Source organism: Arvicola amphibius, chromosome 4 (genome assembly GCF_903992535.2).
Source record: "Arvicola amphibius chromosome 4, mArvAmp1.2, whole genome shotgun sequence".
Classification (NCBI taxonomy): domain Eukaryota; kingdom Metazoa; phylum Chordata; class Mammalia; order Rodentia; family Cricetidae; genus Arvicola; species Arvicola amphibius.
The window spans coordinates 53382086-53394755 of record NC_052050.1 but is presented as its reverse complement, the minus strand read 5'-3'; the positions used below and the strand labels follow the sequence as shown (position 1 = coordinate 53394755).

At 50.4% G+C, this 12670-nt stretch overlaps 1 protein-coding gene across 3 annotated transcripts in view; it reads left to right on the top strand.

Moving 5' to 3' along the window:
• The window catches only part of Gas7 (growth arrest specific 7), a 233891-nt gene that overhangs the window by 194148 nt on the left and 27073 nt on the right, over nucleotides 1–12670 (top strand). For all 3 annotated transcript variants that reach the window (XM_038328544.1, XM_038328546.1, XM_038328545.1), the window contains one exon: nucleotides 6931–6984. In XM_038328544.1, the coding sequence (XP_038184472.1) occupies nucleotides 6931–6984 (54 nt within the window). The remainder of the gene's footprint in view (nucleotides 1–6930; nucleotides 6985–12670) is intronic.

Here is a 12670-nt window from a genome sequence, read left to right as displayed (position 1 = left end):
TATTTATACCCCTGGAACACTGGACCCTATCTAACTGTCCAACATCAGGGGACAGGCAGAATGGCCTCCATTGCTGGACATCCAGCCCGTCAGTCAACAAAGAGCATCCCCCTGAAGAAAATGTAATGACTCGAGAAATGCTTCCAACTTAAATCAAGTGGAAGGGACTGGAGAGATGGGCTGGTGACCAAGTGTACTGTTCTTCCAGAGGGCCTGGGTTCAAGTCCAAGCACCCATGACAGGCAGCTCTCCACAGTCTGTAACTCTAGCAGCTGGAGTTACTAGAGTCTAGCTCCAAGGGATGGCACCTTCTTCTTACCTCCAGGAGAACCTGTACTCATGTGTGCATGTGTGGGCACATATATGCATGTGTGTGTGTGCGTATGTGTGCAAATGTATGTACACATGTGTGAGAGCATATGTGCGTGTGTGTGTGTGGACATGTGTGTGCGAATGTGTATGTGCAAATGTGTGCATGCATGTGTGTGGAAATGTGTGTGTGCAAATGTGTGTGCATGTATATACATGTGTGTGCATAAGGGGATACAACCCTATTTAGAAGAAGGAAAACTGATCTTCTGAGAGGAAGGAAGACCAGAGAGTCCATGATGGCCTAACTACATCTCAGCCCGAGTTTCTCCATTGGGGACATTTGGTGACATTTTTGATTTTGATTGTTACCACTGCAGAGTCAATGAATTCAATGAGTAGATGCAAGGGATGTCACTCACTGTACAATGGGCAGGGCAGCCTCTTCAGCAAGGCATTATCTTCAGCAAGGCGTTACTAGTTTGAATATACGAGTCACATTGAGGTTGCAAAAGCTTGACCAGAGGACACGAGTAATTTTTATTTCATTTCTGCTTTCTTCAAGTTTCCTAAGATCAACACATTCCACTTCTATAACAGGCAGAAACACTCTTTTAGTTAAGAGAATAAAATTTGGCTGCTGGAGAGAGAGCTCAGACGGTGAGGAGCTTCTTACACAGCCTGAAGACCTGAGTCCAGTCCCCAGAATGCATAGAAAAGGCAGGCCATGGTGGTGACTTTGTAATCCTAGGAGGCGGGGATGGGAGGAAGAGTGGGGTTCACCGGCCAGCCTGCCTAGTGTAGCTGGTGAGGTCTAGGGTGATGACAGGCCCTGACTCGGAAAACAAAGTCTAGAATGATTGGGATTGACCTCTGCCTCACCCATGTATGCTCACATGTGTGTGTGTGTGTGTGTGTGTGTGTGTGTGTGTGTGTGTGTACACACAGAGTTGCTGAGGGTGTGTGGTGCTGGGTTCCCAGGGAAGGCCAGCTCCAAGGCCCAGGCCTGGTACACAGTGACTGTTATACACAGGCAGGTTAGCAGAATACTCTTTTTGGATAAAACCCTGAAGTTAAGGCCTCATCAAAGAAATAAAAATAAACAATGTAGTATACATAGAAATGATAAATCTGCATCTACTTTCTGCATCCCAGAACTGTACAGTAGATCCTCTAGGATTCTTTTAGGTTATGAAAAGACAGCATTTGGATAGGGAAGCTGCTACTGTTTAATCCGTGTGTGAACCTCTGGAGCTAATTATCCAACTAGCTCTAAAGGCTAACCATCAATAGGTTGAGAGCATCTCCCTTTAAAGACAGCAGGGCCCCACAGATGTTTAAGCGTACACAACATTCTTCAATACTCGGGGGTTTACTCTCCATCCCAGGCTGTCAATCACAACTCTGAATTGCTGTTGATAATAACTGAGTGCTGGGGGTCAGTGGTAGAGTCTGTCTCCAAGGCCCAGGGTTCAGTCTCTGGAATGTGCATGAATGTGGACAATAATTGAAATATTAGTGAACGAAGAGCTACTTGACAATTTGAGAGGCAGGATTTGGGGTCACGGTGACCAAACCTGTGATTTGCAAAGTACCTGCTGGCTTCTCTCTCTTTAAGCAGGTGAATGGGAAAGAATGGTAGCAGGGAGGGGCAGGAGCATCTGATGTCCCTACCATTCTGTGTCATAAATAGTACCCATGGCAGGGTGCCCAAGAGCTCCTGAGGGTTCTGCCCTGTCTTGTGAGACCTGGGTGGATGGGCGCAGGTGGTTGTGGTCTGGTGCCGCCCAGCGGACAGCTTCGGTACTGCATTCATCAAGGGTTCTGCCTCCTGGGTCCTGGATAAATAAGCACCTTCCTGGTTGGGAGAGAGCCCAGGGGTCAAAGGCTAAATAAACTTGCTAACCTCAGCAGAAGCAAATCCCAACTTATGCGTTCTTTTCCTGCACACCTTTACCTGGGCCTATTTGTAAACCATCTTTCCACTGTTCTGGCTTCATGACTACCCCAGAAGACACAAAGAAAAAGAGGAGGGACTCAGGACTCAGGGCAGTTTAACTGGAGAAATCACTGAGTTTCAGCATCTCTGCAGCCCTTCCCCAGGACTTGACTCTGGTCATGCATGCCCCCTTGCACATTTAGGCCTTTGCTAGGCTCTGAGGTCCAGCAAGGCTCCACCCTAGCTGTGGGAGGACAATGGGTCAAGAGTTGTTTAATCTCATCAGCGGTAAGGGCAGGAGGAAGTGTGCACACTGAGAAGCCGAGCTAGGGATGCTGAAGGCAGCAGTAACGAGCTTCTTAAAAAAAAAAAAAAAAAAAAAAAAAAAAAAAAAAAAAAAAAAAAAAAGATGCCAGAATAAAGAGGGGAAGGCAGCTAAAAGGGTTGCTTGACAAAAAGATGGGGGTACCGAATGTTCCAGACAGAGGGGGGCATCATGTAGATGCCTATAGGCAGGAAAGAGGGTAGAGCTTTCAAAGAGACCATAGAAGCCAAGTATGGGTCATGGTGTGACTTATTAAGTTGGTGGGCATAGGAGGGCAGAAGATGGGGCTGGAGGGGTCTGCATGGCCCGTCCCAAGGAGCCCAGGTTTATGCCAACAATGCTGGGAATGAAGAGGGTTTTCTATAGGACATCCCTGCCAGAAGCACAGGATCCAGGAGATCCTTGGGGAGGGGATGGTAAAAGACACTTGGAAGAGGGGCTATTGGTTCCTCATGACGTCACTCGCAGTTTAGCAAGTAGTGTGTGTTCTTGGTGACAATAGAGTTGCTCAGGGACAGTCAGGATACCAGGATGTGGAAATGGCAGTTAACTAAAGTGGAGGAGAATCAGGCAAGCAATGCTCAAATCAGGAGGATCACCAAGTCTCTAATTCAAAAAAAAAAAAAATAACTTGCAAAAAAGAGAATTCTTCGGAATCATAGGCAAAGGGCAAAATGTGAAAGTATCTACTGTATTGATCTGTAAATTTATGAAAGTTGAGGGCCTTCCATAACAAAGTCCCATGGACCTACCATGTCACTGGCGTTAGGCCAGTGTCGGTTTATGAATGGTCTCATCCTGCCTCAACACCCCACCCTTTTCTTAAAGCAAAATTTCTAACTGATTGCTCTAAATCAATGGTTCTCAACCTATGGGTCACGACCATAAAATATGCACATTTCCCATGGTCTTAGGAAATCCCAGCCATAAGTTTCTTTTTGTTGCTACTTCCTAACTGTAACTTGGCTACTGAGTGGTGTCTTAGTTCCTAAGACCATTGGAAAGATGTGTTCTCTGATGGTCACGACCCAAAGTTTGAGAACCACTACTCTAAATGTGAGTATTTCTAATTGTAAATCAAGGGGGAAAGATATCAAAGTACCATTACCATGCCAAGAAAACACTGGTTTGATAACATCACCATAGAGACTCCATAGTCAAATTCTCCAGTAATCCCTAAATTGCCATTTACACCTCATTTTCTCCCCAGCCCAGGATCCAAATAAGTGTTTGACATGAAAATGTTGGTTACTTTGTCTCCTTAGCCTCTGTCTCTCTATCTTTGCTTGTCTGTCTGTCCACCTACCTCTCTCTCAAACATAGCTTCGTTGAGACACAACTAATTATTATTATGTAATTCCACCATTTAAAATACAATCTGGGGCTACAGCTCAGTAGGTTACAAAGGAGAGATCAATTCCTGGTCCTGCGAAAGAAAAAGAGGGATAGGGGAGGGAGGGACTGAGGGAGTGTGCCAACCAGGCAATTCATTGTTTTTAACAGACTCATAATCGCACATCCCTTATCGCAATGAGTTGTAGAGAATTAACATTACTCCCAAGCCTCCCCCAAGAACGGGCTGTTACTAGCCTACTTTCTGACTCCAGGCTGTCTTTTTATGGTGCTTTATCTTCAGGAAGGTCAGCTGTATGTGGTCCTCAGAGGCTGATTGCTTTTACCCAGAACGTGTTTGATGTCTGCGTTGAGTGTGCTCAACTTTTATTCCTACGGCTGAATAGTCTGCCATGATACGGCCAGTGTTGTCATCTCGCTTGCTTCAGTCTCTTTGTCTAGGCTGATATCCCAGGGTTTTTCTTTCGCCTGCCCTCACACTGACTTCTAGTCTATGTTGTGAAGAAGACTCCAAGTCATTGTCTTGTAGGCCGACCTACATTCTTAATCGGCTGGCTTTCTCCTCCTTAGACCCCAGCTTGGGGTTTGACAGGAGCTCTGTATGGGGTGAGCTGCCTGCTGCCTGTGGCATCTCTGGGGACACACACTCCCAGGCCTGTGCCCTGCTAGGGAGGTTCCAGGTCACTGAAATAACTTCCGGATTTATTTTATTCATTTCCCTTTCTGATTGGCCAGTAACCCGCGGGGCACTAGTACGACACCGTGTAACTGTCCTGCCACCTGACAGTCTTCTCTGATTTTAGACCATGACAATCACAGTCTCAACCCCTTCGACCCTGGGATTTCCAAGCAATGAACTCTACATACGTTTTCGTGGGTCTTCTGGAATGGCATGTTCCCTCTGCCCACTGTGGAGTGAACCCACTGTGGTCGTTATTCCTACTGAGCTCAGGTGGTCTCCCCACTGCCTTTGGGGGTCATCTTTAGACCGGCTTCTTTGCCCTTTTGTTGTATCCTCATCATTATTTGAATTCTCTTGTATTTGTTGGCACAGTAAGATGCTGTGTTTCTAGGAACCTGCATTCCTCTCAGTAAGGAATAACAAAAGCCACCACTAGAAGGTGACTCTTGTAGGCTTTCTTGCCTCTTGGTCCTTCGCACCTCCAGTCACATCAGCAGCTATAACCGCTTATGGCCAAGGCCACTGACCCCTGGCTGCCCATGACCAATCCTGGACTGCAGTAGGCACCCAAGGATGGTGGCAGAGTCATGTTGGTCCTTGACAGGTAGACTTGCTAAGAAGAGACTCTAGCCCTGAGGCGGGACTGCTCCTTTCTTGGCAGGTATGGGCTTGACCAGTGTGGCTGTGGAGAAGACCCATGGAGAGATCTTGTCCCTGCCTTTTCTTGATGACTGGTACCCAGTTGTTGTGCACCCTCTGCTTGTCTTCTGCCAGGGGCACTTTTCGTGAATGAACCTGAGGAGAAAAAGTAGCTTGGAAGGATGCAGGCCGGACTAGGCAGATATGACAATGCTTTAAAAAATAGATACAGAAGCTGTAGTTGGCCACAAACTTGACATCACCATGGCCTGTCAGGGTGGCAGAGGAGCTGCCGTAAGCACAGGTGCCTGGATAAAGGAATTAAAGTTGGTCAGATCAGTGTGTCTCCAGTGAGGGCTCCTGCTGCGCAGGGTAGAGGCTGCCTAGAGCTGTGTGAAGTCTGGTGGTGATGGCCCATTTTACAGATGGAAACCCCGAGGTTTTAGGAGGCCAGTTCCATGGCCTTCTTCTCAAAGTTAGTCATCCATGAATGGATGCTCCTTAAGGTTGCTTTCCACCAGGACCTGTAAGGATGTGAGTTTTCTCCAAACAGGATCTTTACCGGCCCAAGCAAGACAGTAAAGCTGTCCATAGGGAGGGTCTGTGGTGAGCTCCAGTCGGCCTGGCTTGCTGATGGCTTCCTGAGGCAGAAGCAGCCCCACCCCTACCCCACAGGTGTTCACCTAGCCAGGGTTCAGGGCTGTATGGCTTGAGTATGGCTAGAATCATCTGGTTTCCCTGAGATGCACTGGTAAAGCCAGCCCCAGAACATACACAGAGTGGTCACCCATGGTGCCTCAAGGGAGCTGTTTTCAAGGACATTGTGGGACCCAAGACAAGTGGCATCTCAGGATTCCGTCTGGGGAAGCCGTAGAGTTGAATCCTGAGCGTAACTGCTAAAGTCTCAGGACTGAGCGTTGTCCCGTATTAAATGTGGTGCTTTTTTTTTAGCTGGCCATTCTTGGCCATCTCTACCAACACAATAGTGGGACTCTGGGCATCACCTGTGGGTGCAGAGGTAACCAAGACTCCAGTTTTCTTGCTGACAATGGGGACAGCATAAAAAGTCACTCCAGAAGGGTACTCTGCTTGCGAGAAACCGCCGCGACTCCCAGGCGCTGGCACAGTGGCACGTTGCCAAAGTGACTGATCAGTGCCCTGTGCTCATCCCACGCGCATTCACCATTTGCTATTACGGACTCGGGAGGGTTCAGAATGAGATGTCATGTGCTGAGTCCCCTGTGCCCCAGTGGGGTGGGTGGTGGAGTGGCCTACAATCTGCCTTAACTCTCTGTTCCCCTGCCATTCCACTCCCCTGCTTTGGCAACGTGGTCTGGTTACCAGCAGAGGGCAGCGGAGGGGTTAACTCTCCCAAATCCCAGTTGGAAAGGAGAGGAGCGGAGACCTGGTTTGCTGAGGTTCCCAGGGAGCCTGAACTCAGCCTTCCTTCCACTTTGCCTGGAGCCTGAGCACTCTGGAGCAGTTTGGACTCTGAGATGCACTTGCCTGCCCTGGCCCAGAATATGGTGACTCAGGAGTTAACCGCAGGCTGACACCCCTGAACTTCCCCAGCTCAGGGTTCTTAACCAATCCCTCCACCCACCTGGGGAACGAACGGGAATGGGGAAAAAAATGTCCAACATGGAGAACAGCTTTGATGATGTGTCTCACCTCTCTCACCAGAACCTGGGATCCTCGTCGCCAAGCAAGAAACAGAGCAAGGAAAACACCATCACAGTAAGTGGCTTGACTGTTGGTGGTGGGGAGGGCTCCAGGGCTGGGGCTTTGGGCCACAACTGGGCTGTTGCCGTGGCAACGTGGACCGCCAAACCCAGAATCGATGCTCACTAGGAAATAGAGAAGTTGCAGCCAAAGCCTGGGTTTAGCTGAAGTTACCCCCATCCCCTCCCTCTGTCAATTTCCCCTTTTGCTTGCTCTCCCCCGGTGAAGGGGTAGAAGGCAGGAGGCTGTAAGGAGACAGAAGCTGTTTCTGTGTGGTGGGCAGGAGAAGGTGCTTGTGGGGGAGCGAGTTGAAGGGGGTGGAGTGTGCTGTGTGCAGAAATGTGACATGGAAATTACAGCCACCGCAGGGCTGCTTTTGTGCAGGGAAACTTCTGGAAGATGTCAAAGTTAAAAGCAAGAAAAAGCTCCCTACAAATAGCATTTCTGGGAGTCCCTGATGAGAAACTCCTGTCCAAACTCTCAGGGATCCTCCCCAGTGCTAGCCAGATACCTCTGTGGGGATGGAGCATGGGCCCAACTCCTCCCTCACAACCCCATGATGCAGTGGGGTCAGGACACCTCTATCCTAGCCTCTAAGGAGGGAGCTGCCTAGATTCTTAGCCAACAACCCAGAGAGTTGAGAAGTGAGGTATGTGCAGATTTGCTATCCTGGCACGAGTTCCTGGCACGAATGTGGGGGACTTATGACCTTGGGCTCCTTGTCACCCTGTTCTGAACTGCCCTGGCCTCCTCTGCAAAGACAAAAACCTGAGTGGGTGCATTGGACCATTCTGCTGTGCGGGGAAGAGAGAGCCAAACAAACAGTAATAGCAAATAATCGTAATAACCTGCCGTCAACTTGGTGCCCGCTGGTACACCAGGACTGCTCCTAGGGCTTGCTGCCTGCTGTGTGAGCTGTGGTTAACAGGATCGACTCCAGGGGGATTATACACTTGACCTCACTCACAAAGCTGTGCCAAAGTTCAAGCAAGTTCCCCAGCCTCTGCTGGTGCCTGTTTCTACAAAGCAGGGAAGTGAGGGCTTCGGCAGTGGGGGAGTGGGGTGACTTGGTCCATAATGATAAGCACCTAGAACAGAGTTGGGCATGCACCCCGTGCCTGATATGCATTAGCGTGGTCATCACACTGTACACAGACGAGGAAACTGGGGTACTGTGTGGCACCATGCCCAAGTCACCTAGCTAGGAAGCTTCAAGATTCAAAAACTCAGCTTGTGCCCACTGGCAGTGCCCCTCCTGAGCTGGCATAGGTCCCTCAGGCCATCACCCTGCCTTGACCCTTCAGAGTCTCCTGGAAACTGAGCAGGATGGCTCAGCTTGCTGCAACCCTGTAGCAGCCACAGCTTCTCTTTCTAGAGAATCTAGAGGAACCTGGCAGGGCATAGGCCAATCTAGGTTCAGACTTTGGAGGGCATGGTCCCTATCTTCACATTGCTACTAAATGCTCCAAAATACCGAAGCAAGAGGAGAACTTCTCAGAGCCAATAGAAACAGGGAGAAAGGAAGAAGAGAAAATAAGAAGGAGACACATTTTCACATTCTAGAAACAAACACCGAAGTGAAGAGACGGGCGGTGTTGTGCTGGCTCTTGTCTTAAAGGCACATGGTGATGGAGCCCAGTCAGAGTCAGGCCCCTGCTGGGTCCTTGCAGTCAGAGCTTCTGAATATGGCCCGAGTTTGCCGCTTGTCACTCCTGCCTGCTCCTTCCTTCAGGACTACATCAGCACATCTCACAAGATGGTCTGCAGCATGCAGCTGGTACCAAGGTCCTGAGACACTGTTTGAGGTGTGGATTCCTGAAAAACATCTGTAGATGGTCTCCCTGGGGGTGAGGACCAAAAACTGCATTTCTGTCAACACTGGAGAGGGTTGATGTGAATGCTTACACCCTGGAGAACTGTTGCTGGAAAAAGTGAACAAAAGAGGGAATGACCACAGGTCACACAGCAAGGGAGAAAGAAACCCAGGACTCGATCACCTCCAGGTCTCCCTACTGCCAACCTGGCTGCTTGCCCATGTACCCCTTGGGTACCTCAACCCTTTATCACTTCAGACTGAAGACCTGAGTCATTATTTCCCTCATGTGGTACCCTGTCTCCACACCCAGCCCCCTAGCTCCATGTGCAAGCCCAGTAGAGCTAAGCACTTCTTCGCAGGATGGGACAGCCCTGTCCCTAGAAGGCTGAGACACCAGCTTCCTGTTCTCGGGGGATACAGGAATGTGGTGAGCAGTTTCTGTGCCATCTGACCTGGGAGGCAGCCACTGACAGGCCCTGCCAGGGCAGGATGCATGTCCTCAGTCAAGGAGCAAGGACCGAGCTGGATTTGAAGTTCAGTGGCCCGGAGCTAGTTTAGAAGAGCAGGCACATGGGCCCCCTGGCAGCAGTGACAGGGCTGGCAGCCATGCCTAGGTCTCATTGCTGCTGTCAGTAGTGTTAGGTTGGCAGGTGGGGGCAGGGCACTGTTTGATTGGGAATGACAGGCATTAATGGCGGCTCACTGCCCTCAGCATAAACTTGACACATCAAGATACAAAGGATTTTAACAATGATGGCAGCGAAGGCCCGAGGCACAGTCTCCTGGAAGGAGGAATTAGAGGGCCCTGTGGTCCTCCACTTGGATGCCCAGAGAAACGAAGCATAGCATCTTGGGAGGGAGCTAGTGGCTGGAGGGAAGCCCATGGGATCCTTTCCAGTCTTCTCACTTTCCTGGGTCAGGGTCACACGGCGTCATTAGCTGCAGCCTGGGTTACCAAACTCTGTAACCTTAGCCCTGAAGGCTGGAAGGAGACTATCACCCCATCCTGGACACAGACTGTGCTGCCCTACAATGAGAGCAGGTGCTCCAGTCTCCCATGTTAGCCCCTCAGGTGGGTCACACATGTGTTCTGCATCCCTGGTGGCCCAGTCAGATGCCTGACCAACTGCTGCCACTTCCTTGGTGCCTTCAGTGAATGTCTGGAGCAATTCTCTTGATCTGCAGCATGCCTCAGTCAAACAGCCCCTGCAATAGGAAGCGTTCCACCCATGGGGGTGGGGCAGCGGTGTTTCTCAATGTGGCTATGGCGAAGACTGGGGATCCCCGGAGAAGATGGTAGAAGTGGCCACACCGCATACACACACATTGACAGGCACACCCCTCCTCTGTTTCCTGATCAACAACTGTCTTTGGCATAAGCAGGGCCTAGCTACACTTCACCCCAGTGAGTTGGACAAGTCATGTGATAATGGGATTCAGATGTTAGTCTGCATTCAGGCCATGACTCTACTACCACATACAAGCTCTGGGATCTGGCTTAAGTGACTTAACCTCTCTGTGCTTTGGTGGGTGCCTTGCATGGCTGTTATGAGGACTATATGAGTTCACACATGGCGAGACTCAGGACATGATTAGTGCTCGCTGAGCACAAAGTAAATCCATGGGCTGTCTACTGTGGAGCCACAGGCGGAACCAAGGTTCTCACTGCTCCCAGCAGGCTGTTGGAGGAGGCACGCCTTTCCTAGGGGTGCAGCTGTAAATTCCTAGCACCTGCCTGGCGATCTCCAGGAGGGGAAAGGAACCTGCCTGCAGAGAGATTCATGGAGAAAGGCATGTCTGGCTTTCTCGTCCTTCCTGGAGTATTGTGGCCCTGCTAATGGAGAACTCATCTATGAGGCCTGAGCGTCACAGAGGGACAGGGACAGCAAGAGAATGATGGACTGGCACTTGAGAGGGTACTTGAGTGGCACTCTCCTGTGCCCCTCTAGCTGCGTGACAGTGACCTGTCAGCCTCTGTGCCTCGTCTCCTCCCCTGTGCGTGTGCACCACTGTTGCAGGTGGACATTTTTGCTCTGGTTGCTTCATTGCGCCACACTTACAACGCCCTCTACTGCTGAAGCCTCCTGCTCTCTGGAATCCTCTCATCTCCCTCCTTATAACCCAACATGCAGGGACACACCGTCAGCCAGGCCAGGCTCCTCACGTTCTCGCCTGGGCACTGTTGTCATTTGGGGCCAAGGGCAGTCCTGAGCCTTTCCCGCCCTGGGGCCACAGTCATTCCCTTTCACCTCTCCAAACTCTGCAGCGTCCACCTTATGGCGCTGGGAACTCACTCAGAGAGCGCTGTCCTGCCCATGTCACGCTCACACTAGACCCTTGGTGGCTCATTGTCTTCAACACAGACATCTGGACACATCTGCCGGAGTCTCTCTTGCTTCTGAGCCAAATTCAGCATGCCTGTGTGTGAATACACACACACACAAAGCACTCCTACACACACACACACACACACACACACACACAAGCTTCAGCCCCCTTCCTTCCTGAAATACCCTTTCCTCTACCAGCCTGCTTGCCTAGATCTTCCTCAAGTACCACTTCATCTAAGAATCATCCCAGCAGCCCCAGCCCTTCTTGTGGCCTCAGCATCCTATGCCTGCCCTAATGAGAGGCTTATCCCAAGAATAATCACCTTTTAATTACCAGGCTCTTGAGAACATACAATGTACCTCAGACCTGGTTCCTAGTCATTGCAATAATGATGCTTTGTGGAATACCCACTGTTTGCCTGATGTGCAGGAACACAGGAAACCTTAGGATAGGATGGTCTCCATCCCTTCACCTGTCCTCATGGGCAAGCTGTCAACAAGGAAAGGAAGAAGAAAAAAGCCATCAGGAGTACATCAAAGACGTATGTGTGCAGGGTGCTGGGGAGAACTGACATAGCAGATAAACCCAACATGGCATATGCCATAGAGGAGCTATCCGGTAAACATTCAGCTCTACCGCCAGCCTGACCTGGATTTGAACACGTCTGTGATCTGATTTCCTCAGTGTTGTGCACTTCCCTGTCTGACCACCAGGGGGAGAAGAACTCTGAGGATTCCGGGAAGTCCTAGTGGGCTAACATGAACTAGAAGTGACAGAGGCTTTGACAGGCACCCCAGGGCTCCTGACCCGGGCATCCAAGAACTAATAGCCTCAGAGTGGCAGAAGTATCATCCAGCTTCTCCTACCTTCACTCCCGCCCAGCCCCCATCCTTCCATGGCTGTTTCAGGGCAATTTGAGGGATCCTTGCCTCCTAGACCCCAAACCTTCTAGTCCCTGAAATTGGCATCACTCTGGAAGGTTCTATCAGGTGGGAAAGAGCAGGACCCTGGGGCTGTTCATTATTCTATCTTCCATAGGTGGGTGCAGGCCTTCCTTGGAAGGTGTGCTGTCCCTGTAGCCCGGCTGCTTCTCGCCTGTCATCAGCATCACCTGAGACCCAGAGCCTCCGACCATACACTCAGGCTAGGCCCACCCATCCATCTCAGCAACACCGCCCAGGTGACCCTGAGATATATTACGCCATGACTCCAGGACAACGGAGGGGTTGAACAGAACATAAAATCCTAGCTTTCCTATAGACCTTCTGTGGTCCACCTTGGAGCCAGCTGAGGATTGCCATTGAGGGGATTCCTGTTACTCTCTCCACTTTGGACTAACAGAGTCTGTCTTCTCTTCGTGGGCATCCTGGGGTAGATAGTAACATTCTTTCTCTGAATGTGGGTCCTCTCAGGGAGGATGGTAGGCATGGCTAAACAAGACTCATTTTCTGCTTGCCCTGACCCATCATTGGCCAAGCCACTTGTGATAAACTTCTTCCTTTGTGGCCAAGGCCAAGAGCAGTTTGGATGAAGACTGATGAAGAGGGTCGGGGG